This window comes from Podospora pseudoanserina (genome assembly GCF_035222485.1).
Source record: "Podospora pseudoanserina strain CBS 124.78 chromosome 7 map unlocalized CBS124.78p_7.2, whole genome shotgun sequence".
NCBI lineage: Eukaryota > Fungi > Ascomycota > Sordariomycetes > Sordariales > Podosporaceae > Podospora > Podospora pseudoanserina.
The window spans coordinates 1117699-1132851 of NW_026946672.1; the positions used below are offsets into that span (position 1 = coordinate 1117699).

A 15153-nucleotide genomic window follows, 5' to 3' on the forward strand; every position below is an offset into this window, starting at 1 on the left:
TACAGTGCTACTAATCCTGGGTGATCCATGAGGTGGCTACTACCGGTCAACACACCCATCACCGGTCACCACCCATTCCTTCCTTCCTTCCTTCCTTCCTCCCCCCCACCACCGCCGCCGCCTCGCAGAAAGCTAGGTCTTGAACAAGACGACCCTGTGGCACATTGTGTTGTTCCAGAGTTTCTTGGCTCCCTTGTTCACAATCTCATCATTTTCCCACTCGCCGCGTCTGACGATAGTTTTTTGCCATTGGCCGTGTACAAGCGACCGCAGCAAATAAATCATTTGCATGAAATGAAGGTATTCCATTCGTCACAACCTCCTTGTCACGCCATCATTGATACGAACCGCTTGTACTCGGTTGCTACCGGGCTCAGTAAGAAATCCGCCGGTTTCTGTAGCGATATGCCCTCTCGCCATTGAATACCTCCACTCCACCGCATCTCGTCGGTTAGTTGCATGGCATAGCGGCACATGGCGAGTTAGATATTCGACAGGCTGGGCTAATTAGAACAAGAGAAACGGCTGGCTTTTTGGTCGTGTCGGTCGAATCAGAGACGAAAGGATGCAATATCTTTTTTGAGCCAGTTGAAACTCACTCGCGAGAAATCAACCGTGGGCGGGTCGACTCGTAGCGTCGATCCAACGTCCGCAAGTGGAAGCGCTATTAGATTGTGGATACGACAGTGATAGGAAGAAGCAAGAACATCGACCAGTCAACCAAAAGAAGACGCCGTTGTGCATCTTGGCTGAGTCGAAGCTTGCGTATACTCTCCTTTTACAGGCGCGGAAAGCAAGGTGGTATTCCATTTCCGTCTCTGCAGAATCTCCATCTCACATCCATGTCTCATCTCGGTGTCTTCATCGTGGGGTTCTTCAGCGATGAAGAAAGTCACCCGACTCATCAAGGTTCCTAGCATGTGGATTGTTCCACCGTTTCGAGGTGCCATTGCTGGGGCGGTGTTGTTCGAGATGACATGATCTTGACAAGCTGGGCGTCAGCCAACCGGGCTAAATTTTTGGCGGCTGCCAATCACGGTATGTCGAGATTTCAATATCCGAAACAGGCGCAAAAGTACGAGGGTGAGCCGGAATAGAGTGCCTTCTTACTTCGGAGCTTGTCATATCGGTGTAACTCTCTCGAATTTGCGGTGGATGGTGGCGGTGACCGCTACCGAAGGTTGGACATTCTGTTTTATTCATTGGCATCTCAAGGTGTTGGTCATAAGTGATTGGGAAATGAGAGTACATCAGTCAGGATGGTAGAGAGTAGACCGTGATCCCTGAGTGTTTTGCGTAAATGATAGCCGAGCATGTTTGACAGAATACTGGACTAAAAATCGATAGGTGCGCGGGATGATGGCTTGTGAGGGTTGCTCGCTACCTCAAGGCCGTCCGAGTATCGTCTGGGGCCTGTGGAAGTGTAGCAGTCCTTGTCTTTCTGTCCCACACGTTGCAAAACAGTGCCGTACCGGCAAGTTCGATCTCGGTAAATCGGAGGCGACGTTGCAACGAAACCGGCAGTCTGCCCAAATTCAGTCGACATCGCGAGATAAACAGCGCGTTTTTGAGATTGCTGTTGACACCATCGAAGACCGTTGTAACTCTTCGAATCTTGTCATTGTCCCTACCGACTTTTCCTCCTCCCACTGGAGAAACGGAGCGTGGTGCTTCAGCGGGTCCTCGTCCATGGAAGGAGAAGATTGCCCTGGGCCTTCATCACATGACGAATTGGGCCAAGGAAGCCATAGAATAGCACCGAAAAAGAAAGAAAAATCTATTCACAAGTCTTTGGTTGTCATCTGGGGAGCGAGTCGGCGATGTAACATCACCATAGGATTACCGAGGTGTCCACCGCCAGATGATGCTGGAGACGGTGAGAAGACTTACTCGGCGGGACAAGATAGCGGTGTGTACTGAAATGTATCAAACTGAACTGGCGTTGAAGCCCAATACAGTGCGGTGGTAAGCAGTGTGTCTGCACCCAATGGTGTGGTTGGGGGAGGCACAGTCGTTGCTCCCGCACCCATGTTGGGGTTACATGATCCGACCTGTCGGGTTTGGGCTTGTACATGGGTCAGTCATGGCCACGGGACGTTGATCCGGATCGGTGGGACGATTCAGCGACCAAAGGGGGAATTGGAATTTAATGCAAAGGTTGTTTCAAGCAGTGAAAGTGGGAGCTGAGAAACGGTGATAAGATATCCTTGGCGATAGCAATGCAATGCAACAGCAACTGCCGAGCCCAAGTGGATTTCAACTGGCCTTGGAGGGCTGAGAGGGGGATTGAGAAGGGGATATTGTGATAGCTTAGGGATGAAAAGAAGAAGAAGGGGACTGTGTAATAGAAGCTCGATGGGCAGCGCAATTTTTGAAACCCCATCTGAAGTCTTTGCACAAGATAGATGGGATGAAAGGTTCAGTTGATAGTTGAAGATGGTGACGCTGATGAAGTGTGGGGGTTAGCCTTGTGCCACATGCAGGAGCAGGGATAAGCCACAGTTGAGCCGCTCCACTTTCTGACCTCACTCAAACCGTCCAAAGTTTATCGCTGCTAGCTATCGGGCCAAGAAATATCAACGAGGTCGTCAGCCATCTGCCATTGTTGCGCCGGGGAAAAGGACAGCAATAATGGCAGACTCACCACGCTCGCCCAAGAGGCGGCGTATTCTCGCCTCAATCAACCGCCCAGATCACGATGCCGGCAGCGATAGCGATGAATACGGCCCAAGACCAGCAGGCCAACCAAGCAAGACGCATCGCGATATGCCCCGCCATAAATCAACCCCTCCAGGCGAGGAACCACCAGACGCCAAAGATGAACCGCATCAGTCAGAGAAACAGGACGATCCTATGCCTACAGATGGCTCAAACCAAACCCCAGAAGCAGACGGCAACTCTACGAAGCCGAAACCCACCAAATTCCGCTTCAAATCCAAGTCCTCCCGCTCCCGCCGAGATCGCGATAAAGACAGGGAGGAAAGGGATCTCGACAGAGACAAACACAGATCCAGCTCCAGAGACCGCACCTCCTCGCAATCCCACCGCCACCGTCACAGGTCCTGCTCCCCCTCCGACAAACACCGCCGCTCCTCCCACCGTCACCACCACCACCACCACCGCTCCTCCCGCCGCCGCCGGTCCCCCTCCCCCCAACAACCCGATCCCTTTGCCCCGGACCCTCTAGATCCAGAAACCGCCTTCCGCGAATCCCTCTTCGACGCCATGGCCGACGACGAAGGCGCCGCATACTGGGAAGCCATCTACGGCCAGCCAATCCACATTTATTCCAACCCCGAACATGTCAACCCCGCCACCGGCCACCTAGAAAAGATGACAGACGAGGAATACGCCGAGTATGTCCGTCAGAAGATGTGGGAGAAGACCCATGCTGGCCTGTTGGAAGAACGGGAGAAGCGCAAAAAGCAAAAAGAGGAACAGGCCAAGAAGGATGAAGAAAGAAGGAGGATAGAAAAAGAAATGGAGAGGAGTTTTATACGAGGGGAGGAGAGGCGGTTGAAACGGTCATGGAGGACGAGGTTTGAGAGCTATCTGCAGAAATGGGAGGAGTGGGTTAAAGATGCTGCGCCGGGGGCGGAGAAGATTCCTTGGCCGATTGGAGTGGAGAGGGATGAGGAGGGGGGTTTTAGGGCGGGGGAGGTGAGGACCTTTTTTGTGAATGGGCTGGGGCTGGAGGAGATTGGGGAGAAGGAGTTTGTGGCTAGGTTGAAGGAGGAGAGGGTGAGGTGGCATCCGGATAAGATACAGCAGCGGTTGTTGGGGGGGTCGGGGACGGTGGATAAGGGGGTTATGAGGGATGTCACGGCGGTTTTTCAGGTTGTGGATGGGTTGTGGGGGGAGCTGAGGAGGAATATGGGGAAGTGACATTATGTTATGGCATGGCGATAGGCGTTTTTGGGCTATTATACCGGTTATGAGGTGTTGAAGACTTAATGATCAAGGTTGTTAATGATACCATAGGGGTGTTAGATTATGACAATAGAGATTGGGAGGTGCAGGAAGGAAGTTGTGAGATTGTACCATCGAATTGATACTGTGTTAGTGTTAGACAGTGGGGAACGAGCAAAAAGCAGAAATGTGAGAGGCCATAGGATTCGTTGACAAAAAAGAAATAGAAACGAAAAAGGGCTAAAAACATACAACACCAGGGATTCCCCAGTGGTCACCCACCTGGGTACTGGTCTGGCCCTTGGCAGGTTATCGAGCGGAGAACGGACGGGATCCCGAGTTTTCTGCCAGGTATGGTCGTATGTGATAGTTGTAGTTGATTTTGGAGCTTATGTAGCAAACAATGACTAATCATGGCATATATGCGCGCTTTGGACTTAAGGTGTATTGGCGGCAGGGCAAGTAACACATGCAGCTCCTGCTCTCGTGTGAAGTGTTGGAAATACTTATCATGTCGGCTTATATCTTTGAGGGAACTGTTGTTGACTACCTGTTATCTACTTTGAAAGGCTTTCTCACCAAGGTATCCTTCACTGCCATCCGTCTGTGTGTTTATCTTGCTTTTTCTTTTCTTCTGGTGATTCAAGCAGTACCTGCCTCTTGCCAAACGTCGAGGTTTCTGTAGGCAGGTATACTACCTAACTTGACCTCGCTACCTCCTTCTGCTGTGACCTGTGGGAATGTCTACTCAGGTGCAGTGCAAGTAAACAAGCATAAAGCACCCGGACAAACCCACTAAATTTGCTGACAGTCCATGTCTCACCTTTTCTGTCTCCCCCCCCCCGGGTTCCGTAATTTTCCAGATGTTTCTCATGTGTCAAATGTCTCCGATTTTCTTTATTCTCCGGTCCGGTGTCTGTGTGTTTGTTCTGTTGTATCCGGGTCTGAGACCCTTTATGCATCATGCCGAATTCCAGAGGTACCCAACTTAGGATTGTGGGAGCACATTCACAGGACACAACAGTCAACTGTGCTTATACCACCTAGCAATTGACGGGAGGCAGTTTGATTGCGTTGGTACTGTTGTGACATATACTGAGGGACGATCCCCTCGTAAATATATTAGGTTGAGAGGGAAACATTTGTCTCACTTTGTTTTGTTTTGTCTAACAACCGAGAGTCAATGACGTACAATAATCAGCTGTCTGCGGCCGCCCCAAGGGTTCTGAGATGCCCTGCATCATCCCTCATCTGGACTTTCACATTTCATCTGATTCAAGCCGACGAAGCCGTGTGATTCAAGTGAAATCTGTATTTGGTATAAAGACTAAAAATCATGGCACAGTTGTAACAAAAAACAACAAAAAAAGTAACCCTAGTACCAGGATCCAGATTCATACAAAGAACCTTAAACCAAGTAAACCAGATATCATTGAACACAAAAAGAAATACCCGTCAATTAATTGCTCATGCTAGCAAACCCCTCATTCCCAGATCCCTCCAAATTTCCAAAGCGATCTTGTTGCTGTGTTCTGTCCAGCACCTGTCCATTATTGAAACCTGCCAGCATTGAACCCCCCTCCCCTCCCCACCGCCCAAACCCCAAAAGCATTAATGTTGTTACAGAAGGCTCCATCCATGTACACCGTAAATCGCTTTGACTGATTTAAAAATTGGCCAAGAGGGCGGCACCACCAAAGAGGGCACCCATGGCGACAGCGGCCGTCTGTTGAGGGCCGGCGTTGGTGGCAGAGCTGGAGGCAGACCCGGCAGCCTCGGTGGCGGAGCTGACACGGGAAGCGACGGTGGAGGTGTAGCCGGCCAGCTCCGAGGTGAGGGAATCTCTGTCGGCGCCGGTGGCAGTGGCGATGGCAGAGCTGAAGCTGGAGAGCACAGAGTCGGCGCTGGTGCTGATGGAGTTGAGCTCTGACTCGGCAGAGGTGCTCACCGACTCAAGGGCAGAGCTGACGACGGAGGAGACAGAGGCCGCGCTGGAAGCAATGGACGAGAGAGCGGCGGTGTCTGTGGGGTCGATGCTGGTGGTGTCGACAACGGTGGTGGTGTCTTGGGCCTAATGCCAGGTGTGTTAGCACTGCGTACATGATGCATAGGAGACGCGTGGTCAGGCACATACAGCAACAAGGGCAGCAAAGCCGGCGAGGATAGGAGCGAAACGCATGTTGGCGGTTGTGAAGGGTTGGTGATCAAAGTGTTGGTTAGGCTTTTTGCGAGGTAAAGCGACAAAAGACAGCAACTCGACAGAATGAGGGATAGCAGGATGAGGCAGACGGGTGAATTGTGGGATGGAAAGTCCTAGTGAGGTCAGATGCTCAGAGGACCTACTTATATGTGTCTCTCGCATGACCCGAGACGTACGCGGCGTACCGTACATGCATCTCGATCGGCCGCCAGCCAGCTGCAGGTCCCTTTGTCATAGAGTTTGGGTTTGACCGAGCCTTTACCGATCAACCTTGGGATGGAATGCGTGTGGGCTCGGTAACCCAGCAACCCGCCGCTACGTCTGTGGTGCGGCGATCCAGACCAGACACTGTCTTGGCCATTGGCACATGCAGGGCACATCACTGTGCGCAATGGGGCGCTAGGGATACGCAAGCCCCGTGGCCGGACGGGCGTCCACCAGGTCCGTCGTGGGTAGCCCGTTGTACCGAATATCCACCGTTGCTCTGCCGTGCGACCAAGGCGATGGGACGGGATAGCTTGGACTGCCCTTGAGTAATGTCATCATTGCGGGGAGCTTTCGGTTTCAAGGTCCGTCACCGGCCGTCTTTTCTTGTCCTGTCGTGGCTACGGGATGTGTGTCTCCCTGTCGGAGAATCCGCATCATGGCGCTGTACGCAATCCTAGCTTGGAAATGCGGGTGATGCTTGAGATGGAAGATTCTCCTGAAATCTTGGTTCGGTAGTGCAGAGGTGCGGGTGATGTTCCCAGATTTCCCTGCTTTGTCGTCGTCGGCTCCGTCTTTGCTCCACCCATCCCCGGCAGTCTCAGCCGTGCCGCCCAGGAGGCAGGGGTCCCAACTTTATTTTGACCCCTCATCCATCTCCACACCAGCTCGTCAACGTTTCCACCTTTGCCGTCAATTCCGTTCACTTCATCCATGATGTCACCGCGATGGTATCAAAGTTGGGGAGATATTAGTTCATATTTTTCTTCTTGAGAATTCGATCTGCTCTGCAGCCATCCAGCTCGCGTATGGCAACGCCTCAACAAAGTGGAAACGCAGGCAAGGGGTCATCGCACAGTCCATTGTGAGCCAATGAGTTGGAAAATTCCGGCTAGCTGCTGGCTATGTAAGTGTAGTGTAGCATAGACGCATGGCGGTGTTGCCTGTGCGGTCCGAGCTATTCATCAAGCTCAGACTTCTCGGTATGGCGAAATGCCCTTCTTGAGTTCTTGAACAATCTCTGCCGCGGATTCCGGGCTGCTGGTCACAAAGTCGTACCTCTTGCTCTCGGTAGACTTGTACACCACGAGCTAGCGGTCAAAAGGGTTAGTTGGTGGCTCGCCAAACACAGGAACTCCACACCTGGCCTCGTCACATACCTTGAAATTGGTCGGGTGCTTGCGTGAAACCTTGCAGCCCACCACATTGCTGAAGTGGATGGATGTCATCTTGGAATCGAGATCCCCGCTCTTGGTGCCAGAGGCTGGCATGATGTGGACATGCTCACTGTCAATGGCAAACAGCTTCTCTGACAGCAACCGCATCGGCTGCTTCCGCCAAACTGTGTACTTTCTGACCTGGGTGCTGAGTCCAAGTTCATCCTGCTTCAGGACCTCCTTTGCCAATGGATGGGTACCCAAAAGCTTGGATTTCTTCGCCTTGGTCCAGCTGGAGTTATCAGAAAACAGAACCGGCCTAGGTGACGAGCTGCTTGGCGAACCCGTCATGGTGAGCGGCCCGTCTGTGGCAAAGCGCCGACGGTACAGATCTAATTCTGTGATATTGCCCAACGAAGCGACCGTTCGGTCAAGCATCACCACGGTGCCGGTATTCGGAACCTTCAACACATGATTGGCCTTGTCTAGCTGGCGTTTTCTACACGCCGTGTCCAGAACTTCGGCTAACCACGTTTCGGTGCTGACGTCGAGTGTGAGCATCTGCCCTGGTGCAGCATCTGACGAGTGAATGTGAATGCGAAGGAGCCTCTTCTCACCGCGGGACGCAGGTGCGGTAGGCTGGGTAGATTGAGGCACATCGGCAAACATGGTGCCTGCCTTGTATCCCGTGTTGAGGACGGGGTTCTCTCTAGGCGGCGCGGGAGCACCCAAGACGGCCTCGGGTCGGGGCGTGCCCTTGGGAGTAAGGTCCTTGTCCTCGTCTTCGCCGCCGGCTTCTTGCTCGAACTGCGGTGTCACCCGCTGGTTCTCTTCAAATTCATCCTGTGAAGCTTGCGACAAAGCAAAAATGTCGTAGACTTTGGAAGCTGAACGGGCTCTTCCGGCCCTGTTGTTCGCTGTTGTGAATGAGGTGAGCTGCTTTTTGCGCTCCAAGGGTGGGAAGTCATCATCGACTTCGCCATCTTCCTCAACCATTCGTAAAGTCCACCAGTTCACATTGAGCTTGTCGCTAGGAAGTGGTGGCTCCAGCTTTTCTTCGTTATATCGCCACAAGCTCAAACCAATTAGGTCGGCAACCGTTACGGCTCGGTCGCCGCCTTCTCCCTCATGAACCGTCCGCCGAATAAGAACCTCGAATGGTTTTGAGGGCTGCTTCGAAAATGGGGCATAAATGCGCAGCATGATGGGATTCGGGTCTCCCTGACCAGAAAGCGAGGCAAATCCATCGAACGGCAGGGTTGGCTTCGTCTTCTTGGCTTTCAGAGCTGCGGATAACAAACTCTTCGGCTGGATCATGCTGATGGGCCGAATTGTGCTCAACGGACGGGGTGGTGGTAGATCGCCCACCGGTAAGTGTAGAGGCAAGGGCATTGCCGACTTCCGTATCGTCATCCTTCGCGTGAACTCCCTGGGTGGTGTGCCCACAACCTGTTCCCGAAGTGAAGCGTTCATAGGGTTCTTCACAGCCTCCAAAATGGATGCTGAGTCGATGCTCTCAATGAAAGCCGAAGACATATCCGAGGCATCAGAATCGGACTCCGCCTCTTCCTCGAGAAGTTCACTTCCCTGTCTCTTGATGCCCTCGGTGGGCTCGGTGAGCTTGACCGACAGCTTGGCGGCTCTAGCTGCCGCTTGTCGGGCGGCTTCCCTGTGCCTGTGATAACCTGATGACTCAAATTCATTCTCTGAAGAGACCTCACTACTCGTCACCGTGTCGCGTCTAGCCCGTTCTTTGACAGTTTCGAGAGCGGACTGCGAGCCTCTCCTTGGGACAGGGCGAGCAGGTGAAACGGTGGTCATCTGCCGTAGGTTGGATGATTGCAGAGGAGAGGAACCTGATCGGTTGCGCACAGGCATCTTCGCAAATTTTATCTGCTGAGCAGCACGTTGATCAGGCTCATCGTCGCTTTCATCGCTAAGATCGCTGCTGTCATCTTCCTCCATTTGCTCACGCCGGCGCCGCCGTTTCGTCGCTAGACTTGGCCCAAGTGTCTCCGGAACACCACCTGGAAACAAGCCATTTTCTTCGCCCTCATCTTCCAGCGTTAGTCCAGCCGCCTTGGGGGCCTGGAAATACTCGGAAGCAATGGCCGTTGGAATCGGAGGCGAATGAGTCCTCTTGATGAGAGCGGGATTTGGGCGCCATCCTGCCGATTTGAAAGGTGCTGAATTGAGGAAGTTCTCGTTCAAAGTGAAAAGACGCTCGCCAACTCCATCAGCGATATCATTCAAGTAGCTGGTTCGGAGTTGGTACAAGACCAAACTGAGAGTATGTCAGCTTAATTTGCAGGTAGAAACCTTTTGTATGAGGTACACACTCTTCGACTTGAATGACAGACATGGTGGTTGTGAGAAGGTCGTGGCAGGCGAGGCAGTGTTGAGTTTCACTCTCCAGGGGTGACTTTGATGATTTCAGGTCGGCAGCGAAGATTGATATACGCCCAGGTAGCAAGATAGATTAAAATATGAAGATATCCAGCGTGGTGGGGGAGGGGAGCAATGCAGGAAGCTGGCCGATTGGTGAAAGACGGTGAAACAAGCAGGTGATTAGGAGGTTCGCCCCGCCAAAGGTAGTGAATAGAGAACCCGTCAAGATCAGATGAACACCCAAAATGAAACCGTATTCTCTAATCGCCGAGTATACTGCCAGAGCAACCGGTGACGATAAGAAGTCGAAGTGAGAAGTGACTGAGCAGTTGTCAGTTGGATGATGCTTGGTGAGGTGTATGGCCCGCTCACCCCCCAGGGTCCCAGATGCTTGGCGCATTTGTCACGGCGACAGAGAGCCCCACCGAAGTCGAACTGGGATAATTATGGTTTCTCAGTGATAGCGGACCGAGGTGCCGGAGGGCTTGCTTTATAACAAGTTTATATAAGGTAGCTTTGCAAGAGTTTAATTACATACAAACATTTCGGCAGGAGATAAACCGCTGAGGAGGATACTTTGATTGATTGTCAGTCAAGAGAAACAACCAAGTCGTCGTTGCACTGTGGGTGGAGCTTGAGCAAGGCTTATCGATAAGGTAGCCGCGCCTCTGACGGTCGCAGAAGCAATCAACTGTTTGCCTCCTACAAACCCAAACCCCAAATTTCAATCATCGTCATCGGCGCGCAAACGACATCATTTGATCAATATGGGCTTGGTAGACTACTCAGACTCGGATTCCGATGCCGAACTTCCACAACCACAGGCACAGAAACCAGCGTCTGTCCCGGCAGCCAGCGCCGCAAACAATAAGAAGCCATTTCAGAAACTTGTCGGAGGCTCAGGCAAGATCGTTGTCAACTTACCGACCACGAGCGCGGCAGGCAAGACAGCCGACAATGACGAGCCACCCGCGAAACGCGCCAAAACGACGACCGGCGGAAGTCGATTCGGCAATTTTGGCTCTTTCTTACCACCACCGAAGAAGACAACTGCCATCGCTGCATCATCCGATTCCTCTGCGAGGCAGCCAGGCTCAGCGCCGGCACCAAGGGTGAACTTGAGGACAGGCACGGAACCAGCTTTTGTAAGAGGAGGAGACGACGGCTATGGCGATAGCTCATCGACATCAGGAAACGGTGGCCTCAACCTCCCAGCTCCCAAAAAGAGCTCTGGCCCATCAATACCCGAGGGTCAGAAACCAGAATCGGAGGTCAAGCTGGTGGGGAAGCCGCTCATGTTCAAGCCGCTTTCAGTTGCGAGGAAGAAGACTGGACCGAACGCCAAAAAGAAGACGACACCAACAGCGACAGTAGCGAAGACTGAGGTTCCAGCGCGAGTGTCGACACCGACAGAAGCAGTGATCACAGACCCGCCAGTACCCCCGAGTCCGCAAAAGAAACATGTCTCCCTGTTCTCTGTCGACGACGACGAAGATGCTCCTCCACCTGTCCCCACGGCCACAACAACCACGGGCGCCTACGAGCCTTTATTCACAGTCCCAGAACCCTCTCCTACCTTACAACACGCACATGATGTCACAGCGCCTTACCCTGTAGAAACAATCCAACCTTCAAACCCGGTACCGGACGCGTTTGCCGGCCTTTCCAAGGCAGCCCGCCGTGAGCTTTTTGGTCGCTCGGACCAAGTACCGACCAACATGATAAACTTCAACATGGAAGCCGAATACAACTCCAACGAAGCCCTCAGACAGTCGGGTGAGCAGCAGGTTTACAATCCGATCAGATCGATTGCTCCAGGCAAGCACAGCTTGAGACAGGTGGTCAACATGGCCCAGAACAACCAGAGTGCCCTGGAGGATAGCTTTGCCAAAGGCAAGCAGAACAAAAGTGACGCTGCAGGGAGATATGGATGGAAGTGATGCGGGGCAAGGGTGTCTCTGGCAGAGTCAATATTGTATACGGCATAGTTGTGGCCGACGAGCATTTGACAAGTCAAAGATTCGTCGAACCAACGAAACAATTACCATACCTCAATCGCTATTCTCCAATGACCTTGAAACATCTATACGATGCATGCTTTGGCGAAGTGGTCGGGTCGACATGCAGGGAAGGGGTTGCCGATGCAATGCAAGAACGTTGTTCAATTCAAGGATGATTGCATGCTCACTGTTCTGTTTTGGGTTATTTGCAGAAACAATTCTCCTCGACATCTGTTGTGTAACTGTTCCTGACGTTATGGAAAGGCGAGATGAGCTAGGGGATGTCAGCAAGATGGTTTTGAGGAAATGCCCGGAGTGCCTCGTTGCCGTTCTTTTTACAGAAGAGATGAGAGAGGGAATATTCTACGATTGGGTCTCGATTTCTCGAGCCAACAGTGACTGCTGCATGTGCAGATGGATGTCTGCTTGCATAGGGGAGGTTGGATAAGAAGCTTGGACTGGACGCTAAAATATCTCTTGGGTCCCATCTCCCCGCATAAGGGGTGGGGTCACCGAAATAGACGCCAGCCAATCCCGGGGTTGGGCGTCTAATGCTGTCCAACGACATGCTTGGCTATTTTTGCACCCTGGGAGCGAAGAGGGTGTTAACCGCCCGACAGGGACCTTTGTTGTGGTGTTATCACATCATAATACCCTTGCTGCAGTAGGCGGATAGACGACGTTGTTAGTGCTGATGCAGGCACTACTATGGAAGCCCTTAACTGGGCAGGATCACTTCTCACTTGTCGATTCATCACCACCATCACCATCACGCTGCATCTGACCCTCTTCTATCGTGGAAAGTTCCATCCCGTCGGGAAACCCTACAGCCGGAACCGTAAACAATGAAACACGGTATAGCTCATCTCTCATAAGGTCGTCGTTTCGTTTCATGTTTCTTGTGATGACTTTATTTTAGTTGATAATCACGGGTAGCCGCCGTGGACTGTCTTTTTTTATTTTTCTTGCCGTCTCTTCTCACCTCGCTCCTTTGGTTGCCCATCTCCTGTGCTGGAATAAGGCTGCGTTTGCTTACTTCCCATGCCGCATCTATTAATCGATCGGTATCAGATCTGAGGTGCTGTGAGAAATCCTGTTGACACTTTATTCTCCAATATATTCCTGAGGATCCTCTTCATTGAGCTGCTTCTCAGGATTCAACCTCGTCAGCCACCAACCTTTGAAGGAACAAGAGCCCGATCGACAGACCGTCTTGCACCACACGCACATATGCAGACAAGCACACCATGGCGCCTATCATGAGGAATCGGATCTCATCGCCTCTCGAGGCTGGCCCATCCATTGCCGACAGCCTACCGGTCTACGTCAACGAGGCCTTGGATTATGCGTCGAAGAGACTGGCTAAGAAGGGGGCCAACATTACACTGCTTGTTGTTCGCCGCGACTACCAACTGCCGACATCCACCATTGTTACCTCTCCGACCTTTACGCCAGGCTCGCACGTCCTCAACACAGCAGCATTGCGGCCTACCCTGCCTCCTGTCTCGAGATTGGAAGCGCTCAAGCAGTTCGTCAAGCTCAACAACAGCACAACGAGTGACGGAAGTGTACGAGAGAGGATTGTCCATATTCATTTGGATCGGTTCAGTGATGGCACCGTATCACCTGCCTTCAGCGAGGCTTCTGCCATTTCCAGCTCCACCTACTCCTCGGTCGACTCGACCTTTACCAGCACCAGCACCAGCAGCAATCGGTTCCGATGGCCAGGTAGTCCATCTCATTATGGCGGCAGCAGCGTGCCCATGACACCTGCCACGCCTTTCACCGTGATGTCAGACAACAGTGTTGAGCATTCCAGTGTTGCACACCAGACCGGCATGAGGTTCATCCATGCTGAACCTTTGAGCCCCAAAGATGAGAGACTTTTGTCTCAGACAATTGAGAAGACATCCAAGAAGTTCAAGCTGGGGTATGTAGATCCTCAAGGTATCTTCGCCCGCAATCGCTAACCACCAGATCAGATCCGAATGGCTCTCCCGACCAGTCTCAGCCTCTTCCCTCTCCCTCCCTCCAGATCTCATCCGCCTCTCGCTCTCACAAAACCAGCCCCTCTTCACCTCATCCCACCTCAATCTCCTCTCACTCGACTCCCTCTACACCTTCCGCACAGCCTTCCAAGCCTACGCCCGCACCCGCTCCTCCTACCGTCTGGAAGACGCCGTCGACGAGCTCCGCCGCCTCTTCCTCTCCAACGGCCGGCGTCCTCTACTCAAGAGCATCCTCCTCAACTCTTACCGATGGCTCGACCCCATCTGCGACCACTCCCTAAGCCAGGTCTGCCGCATGTACGAGCGTGCCTACGGCAGCAACGTCATCAGAGACGACACCAAAGATGCCAGCGGCGCAGCATGGCCATTAGTAGCCGAAGACAAAGAAATTCTTTTCACGCTCAACTCCCCGACCGACTCGGAAACCGAAGACGATGATGATCTTGACGATGACGAAAAGTTTGACCTCAAGGCGATAGAAGCATGGTACCGCACCACCTCCATCCATCATCATCACCACCAACCACCACCACCACCACCAAGAGAACGAGAAAGGACAGTCCTCAGAATCGACCCCCTCCGCTCTCACCCTTCCAATTCCCCGCATGATATCCTTTTGCCATCTCCCGTCCGTCCAGCTCCTGTCCCTATCCCGGAAGAAAGGAGGACAACAACACCTAAACTTTTCCCCGCCCCACCAGGGAGAAACCCAGCGTTGTTGCAGTTGAAACTGCAAACCACCTTTGAGAAACGTCTCCCTTTGCCCCCAAGAGAGGAGGAAACTCACTCCCCCATCTCAGAACAAAAAGAAGAAGAAGAAGAAGAAGAAGAAGAAGAAGAAGAGCACACCGCCCGTCCCCAAAGCGCGGTTAGATCGTTCCCTCCTCCTACCATTTTGACTACTGCCAAACCGGAGAACGGCTCCGCTCCCCCATCAGCCCAGTGGTCAAAAACCAGTTTTTCCCTCAACGAGATCATGCTCTCACCCGACGGGTCAGGGTCAGGGTCAGGTGGGGTAGGTGATAACGAACCAGAAGAAAGGGAAAGAGTCGGACCTCTAACACCAAACGGCTACGACGACATCAGCCCCATCACCAGAGGAGAGTGGGGGTTTTTGTTCCCTGTCGTGGCGGAGAGGCAGAGGATGGTCAGGGTCGAGACTTGTACTTAGGTGATAAACAACCGGGTTGGAGAGATGATTCAGTTTTTATATACATATATATATTCACACCTACTTATTTACCCGCCCCGCCTGTCCGTATGACAGACAACAAAATATCATGCAT

General features: G+C 52.5%; 5 protein-coding genes across 5 annotated transcripts; 3 read left to right on the forward strand and 2 right to left on the reverse strand.

Moving 5' to 3' along the window:
* Positions 1-2631: 2631 nt before the first annotated feature.
* QC764_701880 (uncharacterized protein) lies at positions 2632-3885 on the forward strand (the record flags this gene model as incomplete). The annotated part of the gene is made up of 1 exon (XM_062949851.1): positions 2632-3885. The coding sequence occupies one exon, from the start codon at positions 2632-2634 to the stop codon at positions 3883-3885; it is 1254 nt and encodes a 417-aa protein (XP_062796112.1).
* A 1316-nt stretch (positions 3886-5201) lies between these two features.
* Positions 5202-6301, reverse strand: QC764_701875 (uncharacterized protein; the record flags this gene model as incomplete). Its single annotated transcript, XM_062949850.1, has 2 exons — positions 5202-5980; positions 6044-6301. 2 exons carry the CDS (start codon positions 6299-6301, stop codon positions 5576-5578), a joined length of 663 nt encoding a protein of 220 aa, XP_062796113.1. The 3' UTR covers positions 5202-5575.
* Positions 6302-7284: 983 nt separating this feature from the next.
* Positions 7285-10437, reverse strand: AVO1 (Component of a membrane-bound complex containing the Tor2p kinase; the record flags this gene model as incomplete). The annotated part of the gene is given in 4 exon segments (XM_062949849.1): positions 7285-7404; positions 7474-9754; positions 9810-10176; positions 10195-10437. The coding sequence occupies 3 exon segments, from the start codon at positions 9830-9832 to the stop codon at positions 7285-7287; spliced, it is 2424 nt and encodes an 807-aa protein (XP_062796114.1). The 5' UTR covers positions 9833-10176; positions 10195-10437.
* Positions 10438-10625: 188 nt separating this feature from the next.
* Positions 10626-11798, forward strand: QC764_701860 (uncharacterized protein; the record flags this gene model as incomplete). Its single annotated transcript, XM_062949848.1, has 1 exon — positions 10626-11798. One exon carries the CDS (start codon positions 10626-10628, stop codon positions 11796-11798), a length of 1173 nt encoding a protein of 390 aa, XP_062796115.1.
* Positions 11799-13105: 1307 nt separating this feature from the next.
* On the forward strand, positions 13106-15149 carry QC764_701850 (uncharacterized protein; the record flags this gene model as incomplete). The annotated part of the gene is made up of 2 exons (XM_062949847.1): positions 13106-13788; positions 13841-15149. The coding sequence occupies 2 exons, from the start codon at positions 13106-13108 to the stop codon at positions 15036-15038; spliced, it is 1881 nt and encodes a 626-aa protein (XP_062796116.1). The 3' UTR covers positions 15039-15149.
* Positions 15150-15153: the final 4 nt, after the last annotated feature.